Raw genomic sequence first — 18,979 nt, forward strand, 5'->3', positions numbered from 1 at the left:
TCCCTATTTGTCTCTCTCACCAATCCTGGATACAGTATGAAACATAAGACTTAGAGGACATCTTAATTTGTTCAATTAGAATTGACATTGACGCAGTATATGTTTTTTAGAGTTACATCAAATATTTTTTCCCATTGGGTAAGTGTGGCTATTGTCTTATTATTTGCTTTAGGGCATCAGAAGCTTAAACACTTTGTTTTATTATGCACGTTCTTCCTACAAGCACATTGTAAAGGAGCAGTAAAGGACACTGCTGGAGGAGAGGTAGGGGTCAAGAGGAACAGCCATACGCCAAGTCACACACAAGAATTCCAGACTGGTGCTCCGGCAACGTCTGGCTGGGTGTAAAAGAGTGTGGTATAGTTGAATATACTTTAATTATAAATTTGGCCATGTTGTTTAAAAGCAAAGCATCTGAAGGGGAGGGGGAGGGGGGGGGGTGATCTGGCTTGGAAAATAGTGGAACAAATTTGGTGACCAGCTTTGGTGACAATCTTTGTGAGACCATCTAAAAGCAGAAAACATAGGCTGTTTTTTTGTTTGTTTGTTTTTTTAAGTAGCCTAAGTAGGCTATATAAGCTATTGATTGAGCTGATTGGATGATTAAATATCTATTAAAGAGATAGTTCACCCAAAAGTTGTTCCAAACCTGTAAGAATTTTTCTTCAGCTGAACACAAAAGAAGATATTTTGTAAACTATTTGTTAACCAAACAGGACCCCATTTAAAAAAAGGAAGTAGCCTATGATATATCCGTATAAGTATGATATAACATAATATGATATATCCCTTTAAACAATAACTTCTAATGTCAAAATAAATTTGTGTTTTTGTATTGGTTTGAAAATTTCTCAAAAATGCGCGACACATCATCACAATCAGAGAGAAGCGTTCGCGCGCCTCACTGCGAGCGCGTGGATCACCGATCGAGTCAATTCAACTCTCATCCACTCGACGTGAGGTGAGGAGTGATGAACAACAGGACCTTTCAAACTATTAAAACAAAAACATGTCAGCAACAGTCTGAGTGAGATTTTTCCCGTTCTACAGAGACGGGCTGTTTATCTGAAATGGGATTCCAACAAGGATGTTATTCCAGGAATAATGTGCTCAGCTCTAGAGAGACTGTGTCTTGATTTCATAAAGGAACAGCTGAAGCAGATGAACAGAGGTAGGTCTTTCAAATAATCTTGCCTCACATACTGTTTTTCAAATGAAAATTTAAAGCGCGTCAATTGTGGGAGACAGGACCAACTTTTCATTTTAATCATAATAATATCAAGTGGTTTTATTTGTAATTTCAAAATAGGCTAAATGCAACATTTGCAGTTGGCTATGCTTTAGAATATTCACTCGCTTGTATTCTTCTTACGTGTAGCCTACATTGCGGTGTTTATCTTACACTTTATATTGTTTAGTTAATCTTAATTGAAAGATTTGATGGTGTTTCATATTTATTTTCGTCAGTCCGCCCCAACCACTCACATTTACTTCAGGAAATGTACTAGTCCCTCTTATTATTAAGTTCTTGTTATTATTTGTTATTTTCTATAAAAACCAATACTGATGATCTGTCTCAAAGAAAGAAATGCCACTAGTTTTTTTCCTTATGTGATTTGGCCAAAAAGCATTCTTTTACTACATTCCAGTAGACTTTAATTATTATTTATGATTTAATTATGCATTCATACATTTATCTTTTTTTACTCCATAAACAGCATTTATCAACTGGACAATAATACAAAAATTGGAAGAGGATGTCTGGGGTAGATAAAACCCTGAACTCAGAGAAAAGTTTCAGAGTGGTCGCCCGTCTGTGTGCCTGTGAGAACATATTTATCAGAGTTTATTATGCACTTGGACATGCTGAAGTTTCCTTGAAATTGTGTTTTGTTTACCTTTTCCCATTGTTCTGATCTTTATTTCTGAAAACATCCTGAAACTATATATTCAACCCAATTTTTTAAATTCCTCAGTGTGCAGACCAGAACACTCTGTCTCTTTAGATGAACCCAGAGCCTCCATCAAAGTGACACATCTTAACAGAGTAGTTGTTGACACTGGAAGGGTGAGTGTTGAATGAGATCAAAGATGTAACTTAATTAGATTCTTCATCCTCATTTTGCAAAAACAGAAAGAAATGAATCAAGTGAAACCAAAGTATGCATTAAAGTCAAGTTTACTGATTGTCTGTTTTCATTCTGCAGAGTCACAAGCCTCACATTATAGATCTTGATGCAGTTTTAAATGAGGAGGCATCTCAGAGAGATGTTTATGAGTCAACAACAAAGGTTCACAGAATGCTCTTCAAAGCAAAAGTTACAGCTATAATCAAAATTATTTAACCCCCACCTAAAATCAAGTTTATTGCCCAAATTTACAGACTTTCAGCTGTTTACATTGAACAAAAACAAAAGTAAATGAAATAGCTCAACACAACAAATGTTTCAAGTGGTCTCGTTAACAAAAAAAATTCATGCATTCTCAAAAATATTCAACCACTTCATGGCAAGTATCTTTAGTACCTACCTAGTAGAACACCCTTTTGCTGTTATGACCTGCTGCAAATGAGATGTACTGTATATAACCAGACACCAGCTTCTGGCAGCGTTTCTGAGGAATCTTAACCCATTCCTCATTAGCGATGGTTCAGTAATATTCTTGGCTTTGCTTGCTGCAACGCCGCCTTCAAATCCCACCAGAGATTTTCTATCGGGTTCAAGTCAGGTAATTGTGATGGCCATTTTAGAATCTTCCAGGACTTCTTCTGCAACCAAGCCTTGGTGGAATTTGAGGTATGCTTGGGATTATTGTCCTTTTGTAAGGTCAAATGACACCCAAGCTCCAGCTTCCTCCATGGCGGAATGATGTTTTCTCCTAGGATTTCCTGATACTTCAATGAATCAATCTTGCCTTCCACACGCTGCAGGTTTCCAGTGACAGAGGATGCAAAACAGCCACAGAGCATCACTGAGCACCACCGTGCTTAACTTAGGCAGAGAGTTCTTTTCAGCATATGGTTCATTCTTCTGCCTCCATACACCCCGCTGATCCATAGGGACAAACATTTCCAGTTCCATTTCATTGCTTCACAGCAAATTTGTGGCTTATTTCTATGATTTTGAGCACTTTTCTTGTGCTTTTGGGTCAGTAGTGGTGTACGTCTTGGAGTTCTGGGAACATTATTGCCTTCGCTATCTTTTTGCATGCTGTTCCTTGTTTGTGAAGGTGATGATATCTTCTCTTAACTTTTGGACCATTCTTTTGACATAGCCATATTTCTAACATGCAGTCAAACGTGACCCTTAAAAATCCTTGCCAGTTCAGATATTTAATGTGTTCTAGCTCAAGCACACCTGGTGCAACTATAAAGCCCTTGATTGTAGTTGCATCAGGTGTGATTGGGAAAACACCTGTTTTGCAGATTTGTGCTTTTGTGAGGGATTCGTTTCAGGGGGTTGAATAAATTCTTAGACTCCAGAAGTCAGTAAAAGTTGGATTTTCCGTTGAATTTGGGGAAACTACTTATTTATGTTGAGCTATTTCAATTACTTTTGTTTGATTTGTTCAATGCAAACAGCTGAAAGTGTGTAAAATTTGCCAATAAGCCTTATTTGCAATGGGGGTTGAATAATTTTGACATATCTGTATAGTCATGTTTTATAGTTCTTAATACATTTGCTAATCTCTTTCTTTCTGTCTGCCCCAGTCTCTGGTGGAGTATCTAATGCAGGGTTATAATGGCTGTGTAATTGTCTATGGCTCTCCGGGCAGCGGTAAGACTCACACCATGCAGGGATGCAGCGTTTTAGCCAAACATAGAGGCATCATCAGCCATGTTGCCGAGGACGTCTTCACTTGTATCAAACTTTCAGGCTATTGGTTTTAAGAAAATCACATTTTAACCAAGATTTCCCTATTTTCATTTTCAGTAACATTCCACTCCTCATTCATTGCACCACAATTTAATGTTTTTATTCATGCTCTCCAGTGTACACATAATAACACCTGTATAGCAGCATCCTTGAACAAACCTTAATTTGAATAATCCAGCACCCAAGGCATCTCACTGCAAAATCAGAGTGTCATTTTACCACATCTTCAATGAAAAGATTTATGACCTATTGGTAAGTAATTTATAGTGTAATTACATTTCTATGAATCAATCACAATTATTTTACTTTAATACATTTGGAAGATTTTATTCAGAGCAACTGATGTCATGAAAACATTCCCATGGCCTTGCAAGAATTTTGTAAAACATTTAGAGTACCAATAAATTGCATGATTCTATCAAATCCCAGGCTTTGAGAAACTAAAAGAGGAAATTAACACCTGATGTAACAACAGGTGTTCCGATGCTCCTGTGTCTCTCTTGCATCTGCTCAGGATCCGAAGGGGAGTGAGGTGATCTGGGTGCGGGACTGTGACGAGGTGGTGCATCTCGATGGGTTGACGGAGGTGGAAGTGAGCTCCGCCCAGGATCTGCTACAGGTGCATCGCCGTGGCTCCGCCCTCAGGCACACAGGTAACAGAGCAATAACTCAGTCTGAGCTCAAATGTTTTGATAGAGCTCACTTTTAGAGCTCACTCTGAGCTTACTTTATTCAATCAATTCAATCAGACTCCTACATTCCTTTCTAAAATTCTGCAGGGATCTCAAAGGGAGATTTTCCAAGCCGATCCCACACGATATTTAACATTGTGGTCATTAACTCAATGGTCCAGTCCCCTGGTAGGTGTTTTTATGTTTTCTAAACATAAACATCTTTCCCTGAATTATGTTTTTACACTTTTGCCATGTTTTTATTATCTTAGGATTTGTAAAATAGATTCTTCATAGATGTTTTAGGAGAGTTACATTGACATTCTATTACATTTTTACTTGTTTTTAATGGTTAACTCAGTCCATTTGTCGGTCAATAACTCCCCTCAGTCGACCCCCTACGCATTAGTCAGCTCTAGGAACCTCTGCATCTGGTCTGATTGTTATTGTAGAGAGATATGAACATACCAGAGCCTCCCACAGGGTCTACTAGTACCCCCTGCTGTGGTGTGTTGCAAACTCACAGTGTTGCAGTGTAATTATTTTACAATACAAATCTGTTTAACCACCTCCCTTGTGTGTATTTTTATTGAATAGTTGCAGAGGGAGTTTTGACAGCCAGCAAACTCACTCTGGTAAGATGATAGCATCGGAGACTTCTTTTAGCATTACTGAAATGTAAGGTATTCACTGCATGAAATACACAATCTTAGCATTCTTGTGGTAAGTACCATATTTGCCTGTGAATTAATAAACAATTATGAAACTCATATGATTGTTGCTCTTTGCTAGGTGGATTTGGCAAGCTCAGGAAAAGTAAGTTTATATATTGAAATGTGTCTGATCATTCTACCAGCTATGATATTTTTGGTCAGTTTTGACAGTTTTAGTTTAGTTTTGATTGACCACTATTGATTGGCCTATTATAACATTTAAAAAACAATTTTTTGAAAAAAAAGGTTTTTGTTACACCTAAAGAAAAAAAAAATGTAGGCCTATGTAATTACATCAATAAGCCAATAGGTGGTGTCTTTACAAACAAATCATTAAAGCCATTAATGAATGATTCTTTACAAATGTATTCATTCAACTGATTTGTTCAAACACGCTGATTCATTCAGGAATGGACAAAATAAATGACTCGCTGAATTCGGGAACTGCATATTACTTTAAAATAGTTAGAGTAATATACTAGTATGCGGTTCCGAATTCAGAAGCTATCTTTACAAGTCTTTGGGCTCTATCATAAACCCGGCACAATGCGGTGCCAGGCGAGACTCAATTGTTTTTTGCAACTTTCAGCCTGACGCAGTTATCATTTCAAAACATATCAAAACACACCCATTACTCATTAAGAGTAGGGACAACCCTTTTAGACCATGTGCCAGGTGCGCCGACCATTTTTCCCATCATTAAACTAGCAAAAGTGGATTCGGACACGCCCAAGGGCGCTTTAAACCATGTGCTTAGATCATTAAAATAAGGCCATTTGAATCTTTGATTCAACTCATTATTGATTCAATCACTGATGTGTTGCTTGGAGAGGCAATAATTGAAACTAGAAAAAAAAAGTTTGTCGAGACAAACTTCAAGTTGGCTTGAGAAAGACAGACCATAAAGTTTGAAGAAGTTTAAATCAGTTTAAATTAATTTGAAGTTTAAAGTAGTTTAAACAACAACAACAAAAAACATTTCCAAGTTCTAAAAATCCTTGTACTGCTTTTTTTCCCATTTGCTTGACAGGATAGTTGTTTTTTTGTTTTTTAGGTAGATCTTTACTTCACAAGAAATTTTATTAATGACTTTCAATGAATAAATAAGAATTTATTTGAAATGATAAATATTGTGTCTAAAATGTAATTTGCTAAAAAAAAATAACTTCTTGCTATGAATTGTTGTAGAAAAGCAACGACACGTGGTTGATCTCAAGAACGTCTTAAAAATAGACAGGTTTAGGTGATAAATACGTTGGTTTCAGTTTTAATGTTCACTCTTTCTTTCTCTCTTACTTTCACATCAGTGTCGTAGTTCTGTGGCTCCTGACGTCAAGAGAACTTTCAATGCCACAAATGAAAACCCGCAAGAGACCAAGATGCTGAAGCGCTCCCTCACCATATTCGGAAATGTTAGTACCTCAAACATGTCAGTAAAAAAGAGCATGTTCTATCTTATTATCACTGTTGCCCCGGTCAGACTAAGGGTATTTTTGAAGAGCAGAGTTTGTTTTGAGTATCTCAAGACGTACCCCAGTGATTATTTATCAGTCTACGGGCCCTATCTTAATCATATCAATGTGCTGGCTGCATATGCAAGAAATTAGACACAGGAAATGATCTGTAAGGTTACATAGTTTTCCATTTAGGGAAGGGGGATGTCATGTCACATCTAACAGAGAAAATGATTTCTGCAGAATATTGGCCTCTTCGTCTGATTATTTACATTTAGATAATGTAGAGGCCTCTTCTTCCCTGTTACAAAATTTCTCATAGCAAAAAAAAAAATATTTGAGTAAAAATGAACAATCCTTCCTTTCTTTTTTAGGTGATTTTTGCTCTCAGCTCTGCAGGGTCCCAGCACATCCCATACAGAGAATCCAAACTAACCCGAGCACTTAGGGACTGGTGAGCATCATCAGTATCGCCATAATCATTTCTCCATTCTCTTCAACATTTGTATAAATTCATTGACTTTCTGAATTTGTTGTTTATTTTGGTGTCTGGTTTAGTTTGGGAGGGAACTGTCGGACGTGTTTAGTGGTCACAGTGTCGTCTCAATCATCAATAATCGAAACTCTCAGCTCTCTTCAGTTTGCCTCCAGAGCCATGGCTGTTCCTTCTCGACCCATATACACATCTCAGTTACATTACACACCTGAACAGGTAAACCCATTCTTCCCATGGACTTTTTAATTTCATTTCAGTATATACTTGAACGGACGCATACAAATCTTAACAGATACATCACACACATACATATATTATTCACCTCTCAAAAAACACCACAATACATTTTATTCTACAATAAATGTAACATTTTGCTATTTTGTACTAATACTTCCTAAAAAATTATTCACTTTTAAATCTTATGATACATCTTTAAATAAATGTTTTTTTGTAATGACCACTTAGACATGCACAAACTGGTGAAACATCACACACAACACTCTTATCTAACTGTTCTAACTGAAGTGATCTCACAACAATATTCTAGCCATGCGCATATCTGAATGGGAAGAAGGACAGTAATCATCTGAACAGACAGCAGATTTTACCACCGGTCGGATCTGACAGAAGGGTGAGAACACACATACACAGCACATACTCGCATAGACGTAATTTATAGCTTCACTTTAAACCCTGAATGTGTTTGTATGTCAAGTGCCCTTTTGCAGCTGAGTGAGTCGTAAAAATGAAAGGGGCAACTTTTATTGTGCTCATCAGTTTGACTCTTCATTTGAATAGTTTTGCCTCTTGTGGCCGGTTTCTAAAGTTACAGTATAGTGAGAGAGAACATCAGCAGGACACTAAGAGTCAGAGGAGGACTGTGTTTATCTGAATATAAAAAATACATTGTTTAATTGGGACATTCAGACCATGTGTATATTAGAAATGTGAGAAAGATGCCATAAAAATACCATGGAATAAACCTGGGGTCAAATAGGTCACGTTCCTTTTTTAACAACTTGTAAAATCTTACAAAATCTTTTAAAGTTATAAAGTACATCTATATTTTCCCAGATTTGGAAAATAATGGCTCTTATGAACCTGTTCTTTATGAAGAGTCAGTCAAAAATTTTAACAAAATTTGAATCAGTGAATCGTATAGTGCCATCATTTGAAGTCACAACTGACTCTCAATACTGTTACTGTGCAGTTTGGCAGTTTTGCATGGTTTAATGGGCAGTTTTACATCAGTCAATTTACTGATCGATTATTATGAATGATCAATAATGGTATTCTTGGGAAATTAAGTCTAATCATTTACAAAAAAAAATCCTGCTGGTTTTTGTTTAACATGCTAAAGTGTTTTATTTGAGGAGAATTGAAATTCGTGAATAGATATGATTAGATTAAAGCAAACAAGCAATCATTTTTAAACAGTATCTTCTCAAATTTGACAAGCTACAATTCCAATATAGATGTTCTTATTTAAATGTCGGGTGATAGACCTGTACTTTATGTTTGATGTTTCATTTACTCTGCTGTATTTTCAGTCGCAAACATGCTTGCTTCCCATCCTCTTGAGTTCAGTCAGTTCCTCTGAATCTAAACTCAGCTCAAGTCACTGTGGAGATGGGCTGGAGCTCAGAACGTTTCTCCCCCAGTTGGAGAAACCAGGCCAAACTGAACCATCTGGACGTTACTGCCGTGCATCTCGACGTGGAGATGAGAAAAACCGAGCTGATGGTAACAAGCTGCATTTTCAGCTTTATCCCATAAAATCGGGAGTCACTTTAACAATAAACACAATACTTTGAACTACTTTGCAGGTAGGATGACCCGCCACCTGTCCCATTCCCTCTCTGGGGCAATACTCCATGATGCTGGAGGGAGAGAAAGAACTGGAAAAGGATTGGAGTTTTCATCTGCACAGCAGCGCGGTTCTGTAGAGCGGCTTTCCACATCCTCTCTTGAACCCTTTTCAGCTCCTTCGGCTGCCGTGGAGTGTCCTAATTGTTCCCGGGAACGAAATATACGTCAGGAGTATGACAAGATCATTCTTCATGTTAAGGGAGACAAAGATTCTCTGAGTCAAAAAGTAGCAGAACTGGAGAATGAGTTGAAGATGAGAGCGACACAGGAGAGAGAAGATGGAATGAGTTGGGAAAAGAAAAACGGAAATGAAGAATCATCCAGCTGCCCATCTGCAGGTCCAGGAATATTACAGACTGCAGAGGTACCAACACTTCACACCATCTAATGTACTGAAAATGTGCTGGGTTATGTCACCGTTCCTCACTTTGTTGTAGAGGAACTCCTGTTCCTAATCCACATCATACAACTCTGGGACCCTGGATCTCTTCAGTAATAAAAGGGAAAAATTCTCAAATCTTAATACAAATTAGCTAAAACCAATTTTTTTTAATTTACTAATGTTTTCAATTTACTAATGATTATAATATTTACTTTTTAAATATTATTTTATGTATTTTATTCATGGTATACATGCATGGTATGATTTGTTCAGGTAAATATAAATGTCTCAACCTGTTCTATAGGTGTCTTTACAAACAGAGGCAGAGTGTCTGAGAGCAGAGCTGAGCGCATGTCATGAGAGAGAGAGGATGCTGACAAACACACTGCTCTCTGAGAGAGAGAGACTGACCCAGGATGCCCAGGATACGCTCACACAGCTTAACATCACCAGAGAGAGGAACACCCAACTTGTGTCAGCACTTAACAACCAGCTGGTACAGTAAATATCACACACAGCCTACTAATACTGAGTTTTGGAAAATCTGTTCGATTTAATGAACTTGTGAAAGTACACCAGAAACCTATTTTTATTTAAGATTACATATATTTATTTGTCGGGTATTGTAGTTTGATATTAGTGGTGTAATTGTGCTGTGTGTATGGTAGGAGAGCTTGTTGGCAGAACTACAGAGCAGCAGAGAGGAGCTTGTAAAATTTCGAGAGAGTGTGTCTGTTACCCTCAGCCAACTCAAGACTGAAAAGGTTTCATCTCTCTATCCTGTTCTTATAGGCATATTTTTATAGTAGCCTATTTTACATGAGAAAATACACACACATTAGTGATCACTTGCTACACCACCTACTGGACAATGAAAATGACTTGTGTTGGCCTTAATTGGTAGATAACATAAACTGCAGTTCAATTTCATTTTACAGACTGAACTGATGTCACACTTAGAGGACACAAAAAAATCCTATGAAAAGGTAATGTAAGACACTATCAAAAGTTTGGGGTTGGTAAGATTCTTAAATGTTTCTGAAATAATTGTCTTATGTTCAAGAAGGCAGCATTTATTTGATCAATAATACAGTAAAAACTGTAATATTGTGACACACAATTGTCACACAAATCTATCAATTACAATTAAAAATGGCTGTTTTGTATTTGAATATATTGCTTGCTGAATAGTATGTATTAATTCTTCAAAATAATCATACTGACCCCAAACTTTTTATTTATATTTATTTACTTTATATAAAAAATAAATAAAATATGAGATTATATGTACTGATTCTACAGGTGTGCTTGGAAAATGCTGGTTTAAGGCAGAAACTAAAGTCATTTTTGAGGGAGATCAACGCAGCACCCTTTACCAGTTCCAGCAGTCCCGACACGAACCCTTCACACACGCACACAGACACGACAAATACTGAGATGATCATCGTATCACACCATGTGTCTCAGCAATATCCTGCTGGTGTCACAAAAGGCAAGAGATCCATATAATCTCATTTTCAACATTTGAAGAAAAAAAAAAGCTATAACATCTATATTAACCTTTTCCCTTATTCATTGGTTAGGCTGTGTTGTTGACATGTATTGTTTTTGGCAACAGGAAGTGAATGCTGCTTCAGTCAGTGTGAAGGGTTTCAGCATCCTGAGGAGGGGTTTACAGAAAAATTTGAAACCACAAACGACAGCAACTGTGAACAGCCTCTGTATAAACCCCGAAGTCTCTACAAGCAGCTGTGAGTCTCTGTTGAACAAATCTTATGATTATGAGTTTCTGGAACCTGAAACCTTATGTAGTGGGTTCTGTGTGGTTTCTGCAGGAGGAGGGAACACAGTCTGTTACTGGACATGATGCTGGCTCTGTACAGGAGAGAGTGGTTTCAGCAGGATGCCATACCATACGTCAGACGTACCCTCAGGAAGTGTGGACTGAGGCCTGAGGATATAGACTAAAGACTGTGTACTTGTGTGTGAGTGAATGAGAGAGGTGAAAGATGTCCTGTATGAGTCACAGGTAAAGTCATAGTTCACTGAAAGGGATAGTTCACCCAAATATGAAAATTCTCATCATTTACTCACCCTCAATTTGTTCCAAACCTGTATGGATTTCTTTCCTCTACTGAACACAAAAGATGATATTTTAAGAACTAATTACACTGAATGGGTTAAAAAGTGCATAAAAGCACTGTAAAATTAGCATAAAATTCATAAATTATCAAAAGTCATAAACTAGCTTTGTGTGAGTAACAGACCGATATTTAAGTTGCTATTCACTGAAAATATTGGAATCCACTCATAGGAGATCATGAGTGTTCATGAGCCAAGTTGCAATGTCCGATATACGAGTGAATTGTTGTTTTAACTCGGTTATCACAGCACCTGAAAATTACTGACTTATATCAGTAAATTGTTACACAAAGCTATCATATGACTTCAGAAGACTTAGAATATAGTGCATGAGCCATATGGTCTACTTTTATGATACATGAATAATGCTTTTACATTTTATGTAAGTTGAAAGCTTCAATTCCTATTATAATTGCATGCAAAAGAATGACCAGAAAAGTATATTTCATATTCTACAGAATATATTCATATTTAAGAAAAAGTCATACAGGTTACACAGTAACAATCACAGTGAGTCAGTTTGGGGGAAAAAATCTCTAATCTTTTTGTTAATAACTTTGAAACTTACATGATAGTATATTTAAATTAAGGGTAGAATAAAGCAAAATCTGTTCCTTTTTTTAGCTAAGAAAGTGATGCACTTTGCATCCAACATCATCATGTTTGTATCATATCATTTCAGTTATTTAACAAAATAATTTAGTCAATTTAAAATCCAGCTGAAAATGTCTTCACCAACTCTGTTACTCAAAAGACATAGAGACTATTAAGTGATTTGTTGGTGAGTTTATTTATTGGCTACATACATTTACTCCACAGTAACACAAAAAACCAAAACATATACCTCTTTCTATCACACTATATACTTACAGATTTTTACAACTGATGAAATTTTTGTATTGTAGGCTATGATTTAGTCTATGTCAGCATTTAGACACTGATGTAGTCGCTCTTGCAGGTGTTCGGGGGTTCTTGACTGTTGCAGAGGCTGGTTTTGCGTAGGGGGTGAATGTAGGACCAGTCTCGGTCTCTCTCTCTGTTGCTCTTTCTTTTCATGTCTTCCTCCACCTGCAGCACACCCTTGTTTTTCCATTTTCTGAGGTTGCTGCTGCAGCGTGATATACCTTTGTTCTGTGGCCTTGAAAAATCATCATCATACTCATTCTCTGCCTCCTCTCCCTCCTGCAGTGTGTCCTCCAGGACGCTAGGGGTCAGTGCTGAGTGTCTGTGATTCAGATGATCTGCCCCGTATATCTGGGAGTTTGGTGAGCTGGGCCTATATAGAGACCTTGGCACCGGTCTGGCTTTGAATGCCGTTCGTTCTGCTTTGGGAGGCAGGTTGTTGAACTCATCTGCTAGTTTTTTTTCCCGTTTCTTTTGCTCTCTTTCAATGAAGCTAAATGGTTGCTGCGGACGTGGAGAGGCTTGTCGTTGAGAGCCTTGTTGTTGGTGTTTTTTATGGTGACCGTGATCCGTTTGGTTAATTAGATTTGTTTGTTTCTGCAGCTTATTTGGTCGCTTATTAATGATGTCATAGAAGTGCAAGTAAGTGGAAGCAGGAGCCGGCTTAGCGCGAAACTTCTTGCTACATTCTTTCAGCTCGTCCAGCTCTTTCTTCAGTCTCTCATTTTCTAACTCCATCTCAGAGCGGGTTTTCACATTGCGGCGTTTGCGATCCTCCTCACGAAGCATCATGCGAAACGGTTTGGGAATGGTAACTTTAGAATTCTCTCTCAGGCTGTCCATTACCTGATTGGCTGCACTGTGAGATGAGTTCTGCTGGAAGTGACACAACACCATGCGCTCCTCTATTGAGGTCTGCCGCGCCTGCTAATTAAAAAAAAAAAAAAACGAGTTAAATGTTAGATTTTTGGACTTTGCTGTTAGAACTGTTTCGTGCAACTCTTCGTACCAATCACAATTCAGACTTTTATGAGATTTTGGTTTTCAAATTGGATGGAAAAATAAAAATTAAATAAACGTAATATTCCAAAAGAATGTGTGATAGGATGTTGTTTTCAGTAATGTGTAATGCATACATATCTAATAACCAAATGTGTTTTAGGGTTTCATGACACTTAAAGAATTGTAATTTACAGTAGTGGTTCTCAACCAGAAAGCTGGGGCCCACTGAGGGGTCTCAGCAAACTTCCAGGGTAAATAAGTATGAAAATGATTGAATTTCATGAATTTCAGAATGTGCTAGTATTTGGTTTCTTTGACCAAGTAAAACAGAACTGCATTACCCCACAGTTTTAATTATTTATATAAAGTGACCTGTACGAGTAGTAATTCAGAACTTGCAGCTGTTTCTTTTGAATGAAATAAAATAATGTGAGTTTAAGTGATCAAATGTTTATAATTAGCATTCGCTTCACTGGCCTTGTTCCACTCTCAGCCCGACGTGCTTCATATCACAGTAATGTTAATGCAACTTGAATAACTCCCATGATTCCACGCTCAAACATGGCGTCATCAAGCTACGCCTTTGTTATTGTTTTTAATAAGTGACTTCTAGCGGCAAAACGTACATACTGTGCCTTTAATGAAAGAAACACTAGCTGCATAAACTCCACATGCTAGTGTAACACCCGGCTTGATGATCATGCTCTCCAGCTTGATATGAGATGAACTAAAGTGCGTTATGTGCTTCAGTGGAAACAAGATCTGTAGAGAGTTTACATGATGATCTCTTAACCTTTTCACTCTAGAGCTGTTTGGATATCTCAACTCCACCAGAATAACCCCAAAACATAAAATAAACCATACACTGACTCATTGGTATTTTCAGAGGAAGCGGCCCCCGTTCTTCTTCTAGAAAGAACACTTTATTAGGAAAGGCCACTAAATGTTGTTGAATAATTTAGACTGGTGACTAAATTGTAGGTTGGTTTTTGAAATGCACAGAGTATATTTTATAACATTATGTCTAAATCTGCACATCTGTGCAGCATAACAACCTTAAGTAAACTACAGTAAAGAACGTTTATTTAAAAAAGTCACTTGAAAAGTCACATGTTCAGTCTGATCAGCACTTTATAAACAACTAATGCCAATGTTCTCAGAGTGTTAAAAAGTTATTGAACAAATCATTAAGTGAGATCATCTCAGCTTCCACACTGCTCTCATTTTCTGATTAATTCACTGACCTTTACCTTCAGAGAAGAATGACCCTTCTGTAGACGTCCCACCTTGCTGCCAACCTGCATGGTACTACTGAAAGAGGTCAAAGGTCAGGGATCAAACATTGTGCGTGATCTCACTGTCTACGATATAGTAAAATTGTCTTTTAATCTGATTGGTTGATTGGAATTTTATTCCAGGAACAACAAAGATCTGGGGAGAAAAATATATTTAATATATTATGTTTCTATACACATTTAAAATATATAGAATCATAATAATTTAGTTATCTAGTTATTTAATTTTTTAGACTGATAACGTATGTTTAATTTATATAACATAGCCCATGATGGGTACCCTTAAAAGGTTCCATATGAAGCGCCTGATAGACCTCTTTAAGGGTCAATGTAGAACCTTTATTTCCTGAAGAATGTGAGCTGTTTCACATTGTCTCGCTTTTAATTTTCAGCCCCAAAAAGTCTAAAAGGTGCTCTATGTAGTGTTTTTTGTACTGTAATACAGCATAAAAATATAATAATATGTTTCCAGAGATGTAGGAAACGTGCATACGGCTACTTTGAAATATGCGTTCCGTGTCTGAACATAATCTGTTTTGGTCTGTGTGATCCCACACACGGCCAATTTACACAGTAGTATTGCGACACCCTGGGTTGCCAGTTGGCTGAAACCGCAGCGATGGAAGCCAATGAAAGAACTGGGTCAAAGATCACAGATACTACCTGATCTTTTGAAAAAAAAAAACTCATTTCGAGTGTTCAGCTTTGCTCATTATTATTCAATAAAGAATTTGATTTATTTTCTTTCTTTTTTTTTATCACACACCTCTCTGTATCTTCTCCATTTTTTCTCCAGAAGGTAATGATCTGTCTTTCTCTCTGACCAGGTCTGATCGGGCTCAGATAGAGTTTTTCCATCTCAGCCATGTTTCTCAGGTGTTCTCTCTTCAGCTCCTCTAGTTTGGTATAGTATTCCTGGTTGGAGAACGCGGGTCTCTGCAGTTGATGGGCTGCACACGGTTTCCCAAAGTCAGGATGAGAGCGAGAACTGAAGTCACACACTGCTATAGTCTCACTGTCAGACTGCTGCTCATACTCCTGAGAGACCGAAGGGGAGCAAAACGTAAGTTACAGTGTTACAGCACAGTATAATTGTATATCAAGTGGTTCTTCCATTACCATTACAGATTCTTACTTTCCTAATGCATAATCTTCAAAATTCACTAGTCTTTTGCATTGCATAGGTCAAATATCTACCTCTGTGTGTTGAACAATGTCATTCAGGGAGCATGAATAATCCTTCTCCTCTCCAAATAGAGCCTGAAGTTCACTCGGCTGCAGGCTCCATGTGCGCAGTATTGGGGTCATGGTCCAGGTGCTTTATTCTTCTGAAGTACAGCACAGCTTGCAATTCTGCTCTCATACAGCTTCAGATAAGTATTGCTCTGCTTCCTTTAGCCTTTTGATTTTGCTACAGCCACACTACTGTAGGTTATAGGATTTCTCACCCCACACATTCACACTCAGATGTGCCAATCACAGTTTGTCCCTGTGGATAAGCCTCAAGGGTCACGATTTAGAGCCCGATGCCTGTTTGACCATATGTCCCATATATTCTTCAATCCCTGATTTACACCTTCAGATGTGATTTGTGAACTGACCCATTCCAAACCTCAAATTAGATTTAGAGATTAACAACACTGTTAATTACAGAGGGAGTCCATGATGCGAAAAGGTTTCAGCTAAAGGTGTTTGGAGAGATGTTATAGCCTAAGTGAGGGTTTGGGGTGGAGTGGGAACAATATTTTTTTCTGTATCCTGTTATTATTGTAGAATTTCAAATAACAGATTTATAAAAAAAACATTATAATAATAATAATCTCTTAAATCTTAATTGTTTTTCTATACATTTGAATAAAAAAGGCATAGAACCAGTTCATTTTTAAGGGCACTGAGAACATAGTTTTCTATAATTTGTTTGATAATGTTAGTAAGAAAATATAAAAAGACATTAAGATAAATACTGGGACTAAGTTAGCTGCAAAAAGATTACTTTGCACTCATTTGAAATTGACCTATTACATTTTATGATGTGAAATTTATTTAAATGTTGAATTATTTAGCGTGGCCGGGTCTCTCTGTCTGTCTGTCTGTCTCTGCTAGTCAGTCATTCTATTCTACAACACTCACCACCAGTCACTAGCAATCGTATAAGGTGCTTTGGCGGGATAGAAATTTGCTCTCGCGGCCGCCAAAAAATATATAATTGCAGGAAAACCCCTGCATTAGTTGTCAGCATCTGTGTCAATCCATACCATTATCCTATAAAATACTATAAAACGGGCGTGCGATTAAAGCAGCACGAAAGCAAACTTCATCAAACCTGATAACAGAGCCATCTACCGCTCTGGCAACGATAATGCGGGTTTGGAATGATTCGTAACATTTTTATAATTGTAACGAGTGTAAGGCCTACAAAATCGATCCAAAGACGGCGTTCGATTTGAGGCGAAGGTCTGACGCGTGTTCCATCTTTCCCATGGCAAAGTGATTTTTAATTAAATGCATACCATTTAATCTTATGTATTATCTCGTTTCATCTGACTCCATAAAACGAAAAAGGTTTAACAATGATATCTGTGCATGATTAAATACATGTTAATGTTTGACCTTAGTCAGACCTTACCTGATATGTAAATCATCAGGTTACAGTGGAAAGTTACTTTATTCCCTCAACATACTTACTGGGGGTGGAAGTTTTGACCATCTGTTAAGAACAGAGGAAATTAGCATTCAGACAATCTCAGAAGGTGTTGACTCAAAGACACATCCTTCTGTGTCCAAGATATTTTTATATTCTTGAGAACTTTATTACCTTTTGATTTACTTCTTTGGGAATGAGACATTATTACCAGTCACTCTGAGACCTTTAAAATTATACACTATAAAAAATTCTGGGTTGTGTTAACCCAATTTTGGGTCAAATATAGACAAACCCAATAGGGGATTATAACGCTGATACGTAGTACTTCCAGATTCAGTGATCTTTGTGCACTGCCACTTCCGTTGAATTACGAACTGGCGAACTGATGACAGACTACACTAAGTTTATTTATACGTCATCCCTGGTAAATTAGTCTGATTCACTAAAGTGCCGGCTGCAAATAAACGTGCTACCTTGTTTTATTTTTAAGTTTTAATCCAGTTCTTCCTTATACTCAATTCAGTCGGGAATCCATGAAAACTTAAATAGGGTTGGCGTTGTTGGTTAGATTTACAAAGTGGAACAGAGCAGTAACATATATAGCCTTCGTCTCAGCCATTGTTGAACTGCGTCGGAAGTGGACATGCACAAAGTTGACAAATCCCGGAAGCGTGATAATCCCCTATTGTTGGATTAAAAAATGTAATTTATAAATTGAACCCAACAGCTGGGTTTGTCCATATTTGACCCAAAATTGTGTTAAAATAACCTAACATTATTACCAGTCACCCTGAGACCTTTAAAATGATACACTATAAAAAATACTGGGTTGTGTTAACCCAATTTTGGGTCAAATATGGACAAACCCAATTGGTGGATTAAAAAATGTAATTTATAAATTTAGCCCAACAGCTGGGTTTCTCCATATTTGACCCAAAATAGCATTTTTTAGAGTGTTTGTTTGAGCTGTTAAAATCTGTGCATAGATGTTCAGGGTTAATCAGGAAGCTTATCAGACATCTGACACTTCAGTTTGTCAATCCATCTGCTACGTCAAGCAGGCTTAATTACAAACACATGCACTAAATTCTGACTCCCTGCAATTTAGGCTACTGTATAAACATAGCCTACTCCTCCAAGAATATCTAAGTTAGGTGTCTTTTCTCTTTAAGAGATTTTGTTTTCTAGCTAGATTTCCAGATTGTCAGCAGACAAAAAAAATTCTTCTCGAAGTTGGCAAGACATCATTGATGTATTAATGTATGAATGTGAGTAAGATCCAATATTTTATATTGCCCACAAGAGGGCATTATAAATTCATACTGATGTGATTTTCCAGGTGGAAGGGAGACGATTGCTCTGTCCAAGTACTCATACTTGCTGTCCTGGCTACTTGAGAGTGTGTGCATGCGACAGCAAAGAAGAGCGCAAGATTGTCCCATGTCTAAAAAAGCAGTATCTCAAAAGGCCCTATCCCAAATGGCATCCTAAACACTTGTGGTCTTCCTATGTGTCCGGACTTTCGTGACGTAA

The 18,979-nt window shown here is 37.4% G+C and overlaps 2 protein-coding genes across 3 annotated transcripts; one reads left to right on the forward strand and one right to left on the reverse strand.

The window, feature by feature from the left end:
• The first annotated feature begins 851 nt into the window (after nt 1–851).
• On the forward strand, nt 852–11,795 carry LOC120465260 (uncharacterized). The gene is made up of 22 exons (XM_089120346.1): nt 852–1,171; nt 1,719–1,824; nt 1,977–2,068; nt 2,208–2,291; nt 3,710–3,860; nt 4,054–4,127; nt 4,390–4,528; nt 4,655–4,735; nt 5,144–5,181; nt 5,339–5,362; nt 6,567–6,671; nt 7,088–7,167; nt 7,272–7,425; nt 7,757–7,840; nt 8,760–8,952; nt 9,036–9,442; nt 9,765–9,956; nt 10,129–10,224; nt 10,399–10,446; nt 10,763–10,952; nt 11,079–11,211; nt 11,296–11,795. The coding sequence occupies exons 2-22, from the start codon at nt 1,758–1,760 to the stop codon at nt 11,426–11,428; spliced, it is 2,565 nt and encodes an 854-aa protein (XP_088976472.1). The 5' UTR covers nt 852–1,171; nt 1,719–1,757; the 3' UTR covers nt 11,429–11,795.
• A 269-nt stretch (nt 11,796–12,064) lies between these two features.
• LOC120465334 (protein FAM161A) lies at nt 12,065–16,136 on the reverse strand. Of its 2 annotated transcripts, none has more exons than XM_039655165.2 (4): nt 16,000–16,136; nt 15,569–15,840; nt 14,758–14,818; nt 12,065–13,432 (listed from the first exon to the last, which is right to left on the reverse strand). In XM_039655165.2, exons 1-4 carry the CDS (start codon nt 16,108–16,110, stop codon nt 12,533–12,535), a joined length of 1,344 nt encoding a protein of 447 aa, XP_039511099.2. In that variant the 5' UTR covers nt 16,111–16,136; the 3' UTR covers nt 12,065–12,532. The 2 variants fall into 2 exon arrangements, with proteins under 2 accessions (XP_039511099.2, XP_039511003.2); XM_039655069.2 differs by having other exon boundaries at nt 14,752–14,818.
• Between the last annotated feature and the right edge of the window lie 2,843 nt (nt 16,137–18,979).

Source organism: Pimephales promelas, chromosome 15 (genome assembly GCF_988280905.1).
Source record: "Pimephales promelas chromosome 15, fPimPro1.hap1.1, whole genome shotgun sequence".
Taxonomy (NCBI): domain Eukaryota; kingdom Metazoa; phylum Chordata; class Actinopteri; order Cypriniformes; family Leuciscidae; genus Pimephales; species Pimephales promelas.

Coding starts and splice junctions, on each gene's coding strand:
- LOC120465260 (XM_089120346.1), top strand. CDS start 1,758: ATGTCTGGGGTAGATAAAACCCTGAACTCAGAGAAAAGTTTCAGAGTG. Junction 5,182..5,338: donor CAGCCAGCAAACTCACTCTG/GTAAGATGATAG, acceptor GCTCTTTGCTAG/GTGGATTTGGCAAGCTCAGG. Junction 8,953..9,035: donor TGAGAAAAACCGAGCTGATG/GTAACAAGCTGC, acceptor ACTACTTTGCAG/GTAGGATGACCCGCCACCTG.
- LOC120465334 (XM_039655069.2), bottom strand. CDS start 16,110: ATGACCCCAATACTGCGCACATGGAGCCTGCAGCCGAGTGAACTTCAG. Junction 15,841..15,999: donor ACATTGTTCAACACACAGAG/GTAGATATTTGA, acceptor TCGGTCTCTCAG/GAGTATGAGCAGCAGTCTGA. Junction 13,433..14,751: donor ATTCTTCTCTGAAGGTAAAG/GTCAGTGAATTA, acceptor TTTTTTAATTAG/CAGGCGCGGCAGACCTCAAT.